Source organism: Echiichthys vipera (assembly GCF_963691815.1).
Source record: "Echiichthys vipera genome assembly, chromosome: 18".
Classification (NCBI taxonomy): domain Eukaryota; kingdom Metazoa; phylum Chordata; class Actinopteri; order Perciformes; family Trachinidae; genus Echiichthys; species Echiichthys vipera.
In genome coordinates, this window is record NC_139843.1 from 15129304 (window position 1) to 15143667 (window position 14364).

Below are 14364 nucleotides of genomic sequence, written 5' to 3' on the forward strand. Positions count from 1 at the left end.
AAAAGAAGGACAAAGGGGTCTGAAATAAAACCATCATAGATGTAAACCAAACAGATCAGGTTATGGCCACCCTCTTACCACACTGGACCCATAATAGACTCTTGATTAGCTAGCATGTCATTCACTCATCCCAAAACACCCTAGGCTATACTTAACATCAATCTTCCGTTTGGAAAAGGTTTTAAAATGGAAATAATGTGGTTGACATCAATCTCTCTGCAAAGCGTTGCAAGTATAGGGACTAAGCATGCCATTGGTTTTTGTGCAATCCATTACAACCATCACCAGCAGCAGTCAACAAAGTTTGTGAAGTGCACGCACATTTTTTTTGTATAGCTGTTCAAAGATATGGAAACTTTTAAACTCCTGAAGGTAAACAACGTAAGCTTTGTGTGGGGCCCAGTGTAATAGTCCTGAATGTAATGCAGGTTTAGGCATCATCTATTGAGAAATGACCAAGACCTACTTTAGCCGACTTGTTGTGTTACAGACTTCCTAAAATTAGATCAATGAGGCATCTGAGAAAAGCCAGCATCATTGTGTTGTAAACACTTAACCGCTTCTTGAAAATAGGTGGACATCAAAATGGTAGATGCTAGAGGTCAAAAGGGGGCACAGCCAGCGGCTTAAACAAGCTAAGCTCCTCACTGCACTAGTAGCACTCAAAACACTCAACACAGAAGAGATGGTGAGTATGTTACCATGGAAACCAACTTGGATTTGAAATGGATATTACAACTTTGTAATATCTTTTAAAAATAAAATGCCCTTTTGACCGAATTGTTATCCATTACAGTTTGTCATGTAATTGTAGTTGTGAAGGCAATACAAGTGCAACCAATTAATCCTCACAGCACTGCAAGATTAAAAAACATACTACCTAACTAGATTAGTCCAATTAAGATGATTTCACTGACCTTGACGGTAAATCTCATGTTTTTGATAGTAAGAAATTATTTGTGAACAGGTTGCCAACATTTCCCTTCTTTTATTATTAACGATTTCCTTGTACAAAACATATCAGCAGTATAGGTCAAAAATCAACTGTCTATATGATAACTGATGGAAATGGTTATGGCTTTCTGATGCCCGTTTTTAAAACCAAGCTTTTACTGATCTAGCTCTGTGGGTTTATGGTAGGTAGGTGGAGGTTAAAATGGACCACATGTCCAATTACTAAAAACACATAGGAGAAAAAAAAAAGTAAAACAATAACTTAAATAGAAGTGCTTAAAACATAATAGTTCTTAGAGCCCTTTTGAAAACCAGAAAAATGGAGGGTGTAAAGCAAGAATCCCACCCCAACAGAAAAGGAGAGCGAAATGAACAGCTGTAATGGTAATACTAATATTCATCCAATGATTCACAGATGTACAGTTCAGATGTAGATCATAATCCTTTCCTCCCTTAAGAATATTTCTTGATTCCTGGTCAGTGTCCCCCCCACGTCTGTGAGCCGCGGCTTCCCTCTGTTTCAAGTCTATCTGTGGTGGGAGAACACTCTGTCTCAGTACACCGCCCCTCTTCCTCCTTTGCCATCAGTGCATTTTCCTCCTCTCTTTTCCTGCGCTCCAACTCCCACTCCACGAAGGTGTCGAAGAGGCTGGGCCAGGCCTCGTCCTCGCTGTAGTTGCTCAGGTCAGGCCCAATAGCCTGGGTGAAGTTGAGGAACATGTTCCACGTGTCCCTTGAGATGCCTCGAATACTTGAAGGGTTCTCAGACAGGAAGTCCAACCAGTGCTCCAGGATTGCAGGAGAGTCCTGGGTGAACACAAGGCGCCACAGGGCGATGGCGATTTCTCGCTGCAGCGAGCGCTGGCCTTCGTCAGCATCCAGGCCAAACTGGAAGGTGAAGCGGTACAGGTCCTTGAAGTTTTCCTCGCCCTGGGCGTCCAGCAGCATGACAGGGAAACGTGAGCAGATACCCTCAAGGCTGTCAGCCTGGATCGCTTTACAGCCTTCAACAAACTCCTTCCTGGTGACACAAAGTAAACAGCAATGGACATGAGAATGATAGTGGACCATTTCACTAAAGATGATGAGGTCCAGAAGCAAACAACATACTTTTTTAACAAAGATAAATGAACAGCACCAGACCTAACAGGCAGCTAAATTAAGTAAGAGTCACAATAAGACATTGTGAAGCCATCTGATGTAGACATAAGGGCCGCGTGTCTATAACTACTATAACTAACTACTAACTTCTATAACAACTCCATTGTATACAATACTTAGCTATATTTTTATATTTGAAGCACAATACAAGAGGAGACCAAAAAGCATTTCACTGCACAATGTAGAGATCCGTTGTTGAGTACATGACTAAGAAAAACCCTGAAACCACAACAAACATCACTGGCAAAAAAGAAAGAGTTGCAGTTAAAGGGTTACATTTTAAAATTGAACTGAAAAATGTTTGTTCTTTCAATTTTTCATTGAAAAACATGTCCCTTCAGGCTGATATACTTTATTATTTGAGCCCTACAACAATATAGGCTTTCAAAGTCAAATGTAACATAAACAGCTTCAGTAAGCATCAGTTGACAATGAAACATGTTGGTAACCAGAGTGTGGTGTTGCCCACAGTCTCTGGATAGAAAAGTGCTGAGTTAGAAATTGGGGGGGTTGTTTATTGACAAGTGACCCAGCCAGCCCTATTCATCTCTGACACTAACTGCAGTGGGAGTGCATAGCGGGGGCCGTTTTTCCTGTGTGCCCCCCGGTCAAGCGGTGCAGGGGGGCGGGGTCGTCTGTGGCTAGAAGTGTAGTCATCAGGCATCAGCTCTGGTTAGCTAACCCTGGAACCCTAGTCAGTGTCAGAGTTTCTCTTCGACACATGCAGCACACAACAGGAGATTGTCCATTGCAGATGCGTTCTCACTTACTGGAAATACTTAGTTTGGTTTTGACGAGGGAGGCGCTTGGGTGGAGTGTGGAGGAGGTATGACTTTACTCTGATTACACAACACCAATGGAGCTGTTTGGTAATTTGGCCACAAACAACAGAGTCTCTGGCCATTCATTGAATCTTTCTGATGATTTCAGCGTCGACCCTTAACGCCAGAAGTTCCCTGAACCTCATTGTCTCTCCAGTTAGACATTTTGTTTAGTCTTTGTATAAATCACCCTTAGTTAGCATTGTAGTTGATGATCGATGCACCCCATGAGTCGGTCAATTATAAGTGCTAAAGACTCCCTCCAATAAAAATCAAGTGTTTTAACAATGAGGGGCAAAGTGCCTTCTCGGGAATAGGAATGACATTCTTACTTGCTCTACTGCAACTGGACATAGTACTGGTGGCCAGTATACTTCAGAAAAGTGTGGAATAGCTAATAGCTTCACATTTGTACATATTGTTATGAGTATTGAACTTTGTGGCAGATTTGGACTGCCTGTCTTCATCCCTAGCATGAACAAAATACTAAATAAACACCTTTTAAAAGGGAGGCTTAAAATGTTGACACAAAGTGACTTCTCAAGTGCATTGCATATGTTCAAAGGCCTCAGCATGGATCAGGCTGTATGTAATCAATAATTAAAAACACACCGATTAGCCCCAATCCCACAGATTTGCTTAGGATATCTCCATCATGTTTTCACTTGGGCTAACACACGTTGACAATATGTTACAGGGAAGAGAAGGACCTGTTTCATGAAACAAGCTTACAGAGAGCTTTGTTAATTAAAACCAAGAACAGTTTAGATAATTTAATGTTCAAGATTTGAGGGTGAAATAGCATTTTTTAATTTCTACTTTCAACTTTATTGGGCAGACCGACAGCGACTAACTGAAGTTATATGTGGTATGCAGCTGTGTAACTACTGCTCGAGCCCCATCAGTAACATTTCTACAACTGCATGTCTATGGTGTGTGTGTGTGTGTGTGTGTGTGTGTGTGTGTGTGTGTGTGTGTGTGTGTGTTTCGGGCCTATGTATGTGTGTAAAATGACAAGGAATGAAAAAATGTAATTGTGGCCAGCGGTTCACAATGAGAATCACCAAAGTAATACCCAAATAAATATTTTAAACGTATATAATAGCAGCATCCGTTTGGGTAATTAAATCAGGGCAGGCACTAATGAAACTATGCGTTTTAGTTATCTGGGATGAGGAAATGCCTGTATACAAAATGTCCAGTTCTCATCTATAGACAATTACTATGCAGTAGTTATGCTAGTTCATCCTGATAAACAGATACCAGTGGCAACAACACGCCCCATTCCCCAGAACTCCACCTTACCTTGTAAACTTGCACATGGTTGCTGCTTGAAACTTCCAGGCAAGAACAAGGACACGAAATTCTGCTGGGTCCACACACAGGTCATTACAAAAACTCTCCATGCCTTCCTCCAAGATGGCATCTTCCTGTTCATCCTTGTAGCAACAAAACAGCTCCTCAATGCGCAGCATTGACAGCCCATCTCCATCCACACACTCGTCTTTGCGATGTTCCCCCATCGCTGCAGGAATGACTAGTGTCTCCACTGTAACCTCCAAGGCCTTGGTGCCATTCGACAGCTCGCTGGTGGCTTTGCTACACGGGGCACTGGGCTCTTCTTTGTGGCCCCCACCACCACCAGCACTGCCTCCTTTCTTGTGGTGGGACTTGGAGCTGCTCTCCTTGTCTCCACTCTTACTGCCGAGTGAGGACGTCGGATTCTTACACTTGGTGACACACTGACCCATGTCTTCCTCCCTGGTCCCTCGCCTGTCTTTCCTCCTCACCTTCAGTCCCCGTGGGAACCACCTAGACGCCTCTTCTCTGGACCTGCGAGACGTCTCAACATACCCTCAGGCCTGAGGTGAAAAACAATTTAAAATGTTAATTGTCAGAGTGCAGCAACTCCAGACTGAGTCAGTCTTGCTCACAAAGAAATGGTCAAGATCCACATTTCTGTGGCTATAAGTAGAACAAAATCAAACTGCATGGATTTTTAAAGTTACGTTACCTGTGCCAAATCTGCCACAATCCACTGCCAGACTTATAAACCCTAAAAAGTGAAAACCAGCGAAAACAAGTATATATGTTTACATCAAATGCTTACAGAAGACAGATTATGATGGAAACCTCTACAAAATAAATACAAAAACGTCACCAGTAAGCACAGAAACATACTGAGGTAGAATTGGATTTGTGTTGTGTCGTGTTTGCCAGTATTAAACTTTGGGTTTTCCTTTGCATCACAAAAGGTTCAGTAACAGCTATTAAAATACACCTTATACGGGGTTCCTACACCTTTTCCAGAGTTAAATTCCAGTACTTTACAAGCATATCAAGGACCATTTCGATGCCTTTCCAGCACACTGCCGCTGTGTATTTATATAATGGTACATACAGTATACAGACTATTGCACTTCATCACATTAAATTAGAGTTATTGTGTTACAAACAACCAAAATTATGTTTTGTGACAGCATTCTACACAAGGGTGACATTAAAAGTAAAAACACAAAGAGTTATGTTTCATATTGTGTCACCCGTTTGTAAGTTGACGTGGTATACTTTTGAACCTAAATTTCAAGCAATTTCAAGCACTTTTCAAACCTTGAAAACAACACATTAAAGCTCAAGTGTTTTCAAGGATTTCCAGCACCGCTTAGAACCCTGTGTATAACTTTAACTCATTATGTCATTTTTTTTGTGTTAAATATTAAGATAACCTTGTGTACTATATCCACATAAATGGCGTGTTTATCTTTGCTTGGTATCAGGAGTGAAAACAGTACGAGGCAATTCCTGGTGGACAGAGGGTGTTTTACGATAGGCATTTACATCAGGGTCTCCAACCCTGCTCCTGAAGAACTACTGCCCTGCATGTTTTAGGTTTCAGTCTACTCCAACACACCTGAATGTGATGTGCTGAAGCTGTCAAGGGTTTGATAACCATTCTGCATTTCGGATATCTCCCATCTATCCTGCATATAACCATGCAGAGCAGTAGGATGATCTGATTACTGACCAAACTGCATGTAAACTGGAGTTTGGAGTACTCAAACTAATACAACATGTAAAATCATTATCTCTCGTCTACCTACCCAATTACTCTCAAAGTAGCCTAATTTCATGTGTGCGTTAATACAACTAATCATTCTCCTAAACATCTACACACATAAAATGGATAAGTTGAACAAATATTTGATAACTTATAAAGTAGATGGTCAGAAAATGACTTACAGACAATCCTTCTGAAGGCATTGGCCACAGATCAAAGCGTCTTCCTATTCTGCTCCATCATTGTGACCTTGACATCCGCAATGCTGAAAAGACACATTATATTGTCATCATAAGCAGAAAATGATAGCTCATCATTCCCAAACCTGCAGGACTATTTTTGTCAACATGCTACAAATATGTAATTTGAGCACACACAAACTACACAATTACTGGTTCATAAATACAAAAAGATGGTTATAAGGCATTTGCACTGAAAATATATTGAGCACAGTGGACTCAACTTGTCTGACATTATGTGTCCAGAGAGAGAGAGACCTCTCACAGGGCACAGCCATGCTTTGTCCTCAATTTGTTACAACTCGGAGAACTGTTGGAAAATCCACGACTTCAAATTACTTTTGAAAACAACTTAATTTGTTGCGTGACCACCGATTTTGCCAAAATCCCATTATCCCAATGTCAATAATAAAAGTGTATATTTGACATCGAAGCAAATCGCCTGTACTGATAACTGGACTGGGCATGTCAGGGCAAATCTCTCACTGGCTCTCTCTGGCTACCTTCAGCTGACTTGACATCTGATGAGCGTCTGTTATATTACATATTCATTAGAAATGTAATAATCATCAAGCTTGGCGTACTATGGTAGCAAAAACTTCAGAAACCAGCCATTAGTTTAACTATCTAAGAACAAAGTTGAGCCCAAGTACGACTGCGTAACATTTGCAACGCTGTTGTCAAAGCAGAGCCTCGGTTGAGTTAGATAGCTGATCTGAACTGACCTTAACGTGATTTTACCATGTTATGTTCGTAGGGAAGTGGCAAACACAAACAGGATCAACTGAGCTTAACAGTACATGCACAACACTTACAAATGCCATGCAAACACTATTTGAATAACCATGTAAACCTGGTTATTTGATATATTCACTAATCCAGATGGTACTTGTTGTGAAGCTGTTATCGATTCACCAAACATCACCGCCGCCGGGCCATTTACATCCAAACTGCCCGGCCCTGACGACGTCGCCATAGCTAACGTTAGCTAGCATCAGCTCAGTTAACTAAAAGTTAGCTATCGGCTAAGCTACGTCCACCGAGGAACACCGCAATTATCTTCGTCAAGAAACCTACCTTTTTGGTGTGGAATTGGACGTGCATCACTTCAGGCAAACCGGAACAGATGAAGTAAGTAAGTTGGTAAGTTGACCAAGGTATCGTACACGAGCAGAACCGAACTGAGGCAAACTCGTCGCGTTCACTCAGATTGCTAAAGCTAAAGCTATCTGTTAGCTGGTAAAAACTTCCACATCAATATCGAATTCAACTGCGCCTTTAGAAAACAAATACACGAGTAAAAAGCTAGCAACCACATTGTGCTTTGGAATCCATGTTGTATTCTGTACGCCGTTTAAAGTGAGTTAACAGACCAGCTCGGGACTACAGCAGCCAGTCTCTTTGTGCTTCCCCCTTTTTAGTCACTGAGTGTAGCTCCGTGCAGCTACATTGTAACATTCTCCTGCATCACTTCCTCCCTGACAACAAGCAGCCAACAGCTGATCTTCAGCCCAGCCATGGCAACGTTAACGTAAATCTTTTAATTTGAACAAATATCATACAATGAAATATCTAAATACATTGCTCCCCTATAACTCTTTCAAAAAAATCTAAATACATTTTTAAAAACTATATCAAATCTAAAACTACTTAATAAAAAAAATAACCAAAACGATTAATTTATGCAAATATTATAATTTTCTAACAATTCGGTAAATCATTGTGTGTGTTCATAATTGTCTTTTTCTGTTTTGTGAATCATGTTGTTTCTTGTGCCAACATTATAACGTTAATAATGATAATAATAAAAAAGCTACATTGTGGCGTATGGGCCTTTTCCGGCATCACTTCCTCCCTGCCAACAAATCACCTCAGCGTTAAGATCAATCTTTTAATTTGAACAGAGTAAATGTGTTTGGTGCATTGCACCCAGATGGATACATTACCACAAACGCAATTACTGAATCACGTGTTTTATTAATGACATTTTACAGAGACCCTTGAGAGAACATAAATGTGTTTAAAACCTTTTTGTAACTCATCTGAAATGGCTTAAACTGAATTGTAGATGTGACGTCACTACGTTAAATTGGGGAAATATCTCAAATTACAATGAAAAGTAGAGGCACTCGCTTATCTTTATAATGTTCTTGTTCTATTAGTTTATATATGTATATCACATTTAAATATAACAACAATGACAACAATAGGGCAAAAGGGGCTACAGAAAACAATTCATCAAAATATATCAATGTGCGTTTATCTTTATATTGTTTTTTTTGCAACCTTCCCGTTTAGAAAACAGTGCGGGGAAACGTCATCACCAGGCGACAAATGTGTTTCTGCTGTCCTAGTAAGCTGCTGGCGACCTAGCCTCTTCTTCAGATAGTCCGTGTGTCAAGGTTTGTAATATTACATGCATTGAAACACAATTAGCCACAACGCTAATGCAAGTCGTTAATGTGAATGGCAGTCGTCAGCCATTAATTTAATCCCCCGTTCTTTAACAGCGGACGTACAGTATGTTATCAGGAGAACAAGGGGAGCTAGCTTTGTGTTGATAAATGATGCCAAAGTATTGTCTCATGTTTTTTTGTTTGGGAAACCAGAATTAATACGAGCGAATAATGGCATTATTTTTATTTCCTTTAATCTCAACACATATCAGAACATACAGTCATGAACCAAGCTCTGTTTGGAAAAAACAGCCCTGTGTTGGTTCTTGGGACATCTAGTGTTGCATGATGGGAACACTCAAGACTGTATAAGAAACCCACCAAGACCAGCGACTACCCCAGGGTCCCAGACTTACAGGGGCCCCAAATGTCCTAGGTTCCTGCATTATTAGGTTAGCGATTCTTGTGGGACTAACTTGTAGACAACGATTTTGTTTGTTTTGCTGACATGATAAATACACATGTTAGAAAAAAAAAATGACACTGAAAACCTCAGCCACTTTGGTATTATTCAAGCATAGTGCTGGATGGTTTCTTGGTATTTGGGCAGATTAAAATCACATAATCTATTGTGTGCATTATACTTACATGGTACTCTGAGGCATCAGTATACACACACAATGAAGAGAAAGTGGAAGGTGAGGACAGGCAGTACCCCAACAGTAAATGTTTGCATGCCTCACAGATTAATCCGACCCTAGGGTCACCAGAAGTTTTTTTTCTCTATGCTTTGGTAACGTGTCAGTGATGTCCAGTAAATTGGGATCAAAACTAGCAGTCTATTGTGTGATACAGTGTCCCTAATTACAGACATATAAATTAACATAGAGACTGAGTACGCTTAACTGACAGAAGAGTGTAATCATTATTGTAATGCCTTCAACCTTGTGATCAGGAATTGAGATTTATACATACAGAAAAACGTAACAGGGGTTGTAATGTTATTCTTCCTCTCCACCTTAAATTACTTTATTGTGCAGGTAACTTTTTTTTTAGCCCCGATGACGGCCTCCACTCGCAGGACAGTGTTGTCACTGTACATGCGGGTGTTTCGCATCGCCAGAGGCTGGCAGGCACAGAGTGGAGTTTCAAGTGACACAGAAACTGAGAGGAAATACATACTTCAGGAGGCCTGCACGCTGTTCAGACAGAACCAGCAGGTGTGAACAACAGCACACTGCTCACAGAAAAGAGCATGCAGTAGTTTTATACCAGTTTGTATGACTAATCTTGTGTGTGCTTCTTCTCAGCTCACAGATCAAGAATCAATAAAGAAGTGTATAGAAGAATGTGAAGCGAGGATAGAAATAGGTAAGAGTGGAGAGATGCAACACATTTGCTTACATAAGGCTTGACCAAACTTGTCCTTCTCCGGTGAGAACCATAGTAACACTATCCTGTGCTTTCCCTGTTTTCTTTTTACTAAAATGCACGTAAAGTGCTCACAACGGGTAATATCTAGCCGATATAACGGCTTCATGTCTAGATGAAGTATTTGTCAGTGGGTGATTCAGCAAGTTCACTTGAAGGTCTTTCGCATGAGTAAACATGGGCGTAATGTTCTGAATGTCTGACAACCAACAGCATAAACATGTAATCAGTTAAGTGAGACAGAAACCTTCTGAAAAAAGATGGAGTTTATAAGAAGGTACACAAGTTTGAGTAGTTATCAGGGAACAAACAAGGAACTTACTACTAGTTAATCATTAGTTAATTACTAACTCCTAATTAAATTTGGTAGCGTAGCTAAAGATTGGTTAACTGGGAAACAAGTGAGGGACACGTAGGGGAGTAGGCACTGATGACTCATTAATAAGAACTTCCCTAAGAGTTCCAAAAGGAGGACTTTATAATAGAGGATAATGAATTACTAGAGAAAAACATGAGCGACACAAAAACAGTAAATATTAAGATACACATGAAGTAATGAGGGACTGCTTAGTAAGAATTCAGTGTTATGTTTCACTTTGGGGGTCAATCTCTTTTGTAGTAACTCATCATTACCTACTATAAAGTCTTCCACTAGGAATTATTAAGGAAGTATTTATTAATGATTCATCGATTATTAAGTTTGTCCTGGTTCGTTCCTCACCCATTTTTCAATGAGCTAATCAATACTAATCAATATATAAAATATGATTTGGAGTTGCTCATTAACTAATGATTCATCAGCAGTTAGTTCTTCATTAGTTCCCTAGGAACTACAATATTGTAGAGCTTTACCAAAAAATATTCTTCTAACACGCTTTCTGGCTTTGGAATAGAAATATTTTGTAGCTATTGTTTTTTTTTTTTTCATGTTTTAAAATAATTTTGACAGTCAACACTGAGACTATACTTGTTTTCCACAGGTCTACATTACAGGAACCCATATCCAAGGGCTGTAAGTAATGACCAATTTATTAGACAAATTGGACATTTTTCTGTCTGTGTGGGTTATTGTCTTGTTGAGAAATTTCATTCAGTTCTTTTGTTCTCTGAATGTTCCTGCAGACGTACCTACCACCACTGGGACTGGCAACTCAGAAAGGCAGGAAGCTGCGAGCACAGCAGCGCCTGAGGAAGCAGGCCAAGCCAATATACTTACAATCACATGACGAGACCTGATGCTCGATATCCTTGCTCCTCGCCAACAGTTCAAGTTACCACGGGCAGGAAACTAGAGCGCAGTCACAAGCTGATCTCATGGGCTGAGTTGTTGCAAGCACTCAACGATGCAACACCACCCAACATTCAGGAAAACGCCATTTTTTTTACTGTAAACTGCTTATGAGTTGTGACTGTAGCGGAAGGGTGTCCGCTTCTGTTCAGCTCAAGGCTGTCAGGGTGGAGTGATCTGTAATAAGTTGTATATTTATTTATTGTAATAAACACCACACATAATTTCACAACTTCTGCTTGAGGAATTTATGTCATATCTCAGAAATATTCTCAGTGCACGGACTTTAGGAACTACCCCCGAATGTTGGCCCCATTCCTCTGTTTTTCCATATAGGTAGCCTGTTTAGTCATGCAGAAAATATGAAATAAACTCCAGGAATGTTGGCAACATCACAGAGGAAGCCATTTTTTCACTCATCTAAAATTCTGAGTCATTGTTGCGTAAGGAAGTAGTGTACTTCTTATGAAATTCTTAAAAAAAAGGGAAGTATTTGGTGAGGTAGTCCGAAGGGCCCTTTACAGTACAGAACATTTTTCATCATCACAGACATCCAAGCACTCACAATAATGAGGCAATTTACAAAGAGCTTTCCCAGAAGGCATCAAAACAGCAACAGAGATGGGAGCTAAAAAATATTTAAAGTTTGTGATGAGAGGTAAGTTAAAAGGTGGGAGGTAGCTCTAACCACTCAGTCGCCCCATGTAAAGAGGCGGTTGGTTCGAATCCGACCTGCAGCCCTCTGCTGCATGTCTCCCTCTCTCTCAACCTATTTCCTGTCTGTTCTATATAATAAGGGATTGAAAAACTGCCAAAAATTATCTTTGAAAAAAAAAAAGAGATTTGTTTAATATCTCACATTTTGTTTAATAGAACAAAGATCTCTGATCTGGGGAGGCTGCAGTAGGAGAGGCAGAAAAAACTTCATGTAAAACTTTAAAAAGTTACCATTTGGTTTTATTTGTTGGAGAGATAACAAACGTACATCCATTAAATGTCAAGTTTGAACATTTGGTCTGTCTTATAATACATGTGCTGTTTTTTCTCTCTTTTTTTGGACACATGAACTGTCACATCACAGACTAAAATACATGAAGTAGTAAAAATTAATGGTTAAATTCCACATTTATTCTTTAGCATCTAGGAATAATGCTTGCCTTGACTGAAGAAGGGATAGGAATCGGACTAACACATTTTTGGCGCTTTGCCCGCCATCATATAATGTTGATGTCAAGCTCAGCTGTGCGGCGGGAGTGTATTTTCTTAATGCTAATCTCTTAATGCTATTGTGCAAGCATCATTGCAGAAATTTGTTTATAATTTCAAGGTGTTATTCTGGATGGTTATTTAAAGAACTGTGGCATTCTTTGTGCATTAAATGTCAAAAATGTGTCATTATTGATTCAAATTCATCAATCAGTGCGCTTATTTGAGTCAACAGACTCAGAATGATATTATGCTATCTAACATTTCTGGTTCTGTATTCAGGACTATGGGATATCTGGTATGCTTTGATATTTCTTTAGTTTACACAATAATGAATCCATCATGCTGAAAGAGTTTGCTTTGTATGTTGCTCTCAGTTTTATTTATAGAGCAGAAAGAAGCTTTATTCTCATGTACCTGCATGTGACCTGCAGACGGGGTTGAGGATTCATTCATTCAGTCTGACTCATGGTAAAATGAATTGAATACCGAGCTCTTTATTTGCCAGTGCAGACTACTGACCATTTCATTATACAACCAAAATGTACAAAATGGTTTAAAAATGTTCTTCTCCCTTTATCCATCTAATTTCAAACAATACAATATTATTAAAGCAATCATAAACAGGGACTTAGTACTGTATCTTTGTGCACTGAATGTGCAATTAATTTCGGTTGAAAATGGTCCCTCCTGTTCTAAGATACTTATTTAAATTAACATTCTAAGAAAAAAAACTATTCACTTTGCTAAAAGAGGCAGTAAAGAAATGACAACATGCATTATATTAACAATAGTAAGCTAAATCATACTGTAGATGTTTCATTTTTCATTTCATTTCTTGCTCCCTGAATTAGAAAATCTGAAACGGAACGCCAAAAAATGCAGAGTGAGGTTTCTTATACAGTGCGGTAACTTGACTATTAGACCAAACCAGTATGCATGAATGATTGGCCTCCACTTCAATAATGTGGTTCATTTCAGTGAGTTGGCTACAGCCGAAATGTACTTGAAAAGCCCTCTGATGTATTCTGTGGGGACTAAAGTATATATTATGTCCTGCTCCACTTTCCAGCAGCGGGTGGAAAATCTAAAATGTGGATCAGCATAAATGACTTCTGATAATCTCAGCGGGGCACACATTTACAGTTCAGTACTGTTCTCTAATGCAGCGCTGCACTGAAGATCACTGACCTGAACACCCCCAGAACTCACAATGTAATGCTTTAGAGGATACTTTTCTTTTCGCACTCTGGAGTGAGTCGCCTTGACAACTACAGTCTCCTCTCTTCAAGGATTTTCTGAGGTCATTCTCTTTGTCCTTCAGCACCACACTGACCTGCATGCAGCTGCACGACGGAGCCGGGGTGGACACAGAGGGAAGGACAGGGTGCATGTCTGGCACACCCGACTCCAGTCTCAGGTGTTGGGGCTCAACAGTAACCTTGCACAATTAAATGTTTCCAGTTAAATGGTTTAAACATGGAACATGTCCTACACAGTGCTACAGGACCTAATGGGTGACACACACAGAAAATAAGGAACACTAAAGGGAGACTGTGTGTAAAGTAATCTCCTGAATGACAAAGGGTCAGACGAGGAGACAGTCTGAAGACGAGCCTGCAGCAATATCTGAATTAGCTCAACTAGGTTGTCTACAAAAAGTAGACCAGTATGAAGACAAGACTATCATGAGTCATTCTGGACATCGTCTCTAGTTTCTGCCTGACTGACTCTCTGATGGACTGACAGCTGATTGCATGACATAAACACACAAGTTGATGGGTATCTCTGATGAATTCAAGCATCTGAA

General features: G+C 39.9%; 2 protein-coding genes across 2 annotated transcripts; one reads left to right on the plus strand and one right to left on the minus strand.

The window, feature by feature from the left end:
* Nucleotides 1-65: 65 nt before the first annotated feature.
* On the minus strand, nt 66-7641 carry dcun1d3 (defective in cullin neddylation 1 domain containing 3). The gene is made up of 5 exons (XM_083932173.1): nt 7311-7641; nt 6177-6259; nt 4951-4992; nt 4242-4798; nt 66-1975 (listed from the first exon to the last, which is right to left on the minus strand). The coding sequence occupies exons 4-5, from the start codon at nt 4685-4687 to the stop codon at nt 1432-1434; spliced, it is 990 nt and encodes a 329-aa protein (XP_083788299.1). The 5' UTR covers nt 4688-4798; nt 4951-4992; nt 6177-6259; nt 7311-7641; the 3' UTR covers nt 66-1431.
* Nucleotides 7642-8566: 925 nt separating this feature from the next.
* lyrm1 (LYR motif containing 1) lies at nt 8567-11571 on the plus strand. The gene is made up of 5 exons (XM_083933045.1): nt 8567-8635; nt 9670-9849; nt 9940-10000; nt 11041-11072; nt 11183-11571. The coding sequence occupies exons 2-5, from the start codon at nt 9691-9693 to the stop codon at nt 11294-11296; spliced, it is 366 nt and encodes a 121-aa protein (XP_083789171.1). The 5' UTR covers nt 8567-8635; nt 9670-9690; the 3' UTR covers nt 11297-11571.
* The last annotated feature ends 2793 nt before the right edge of the window (nt 11572-14364 follow it).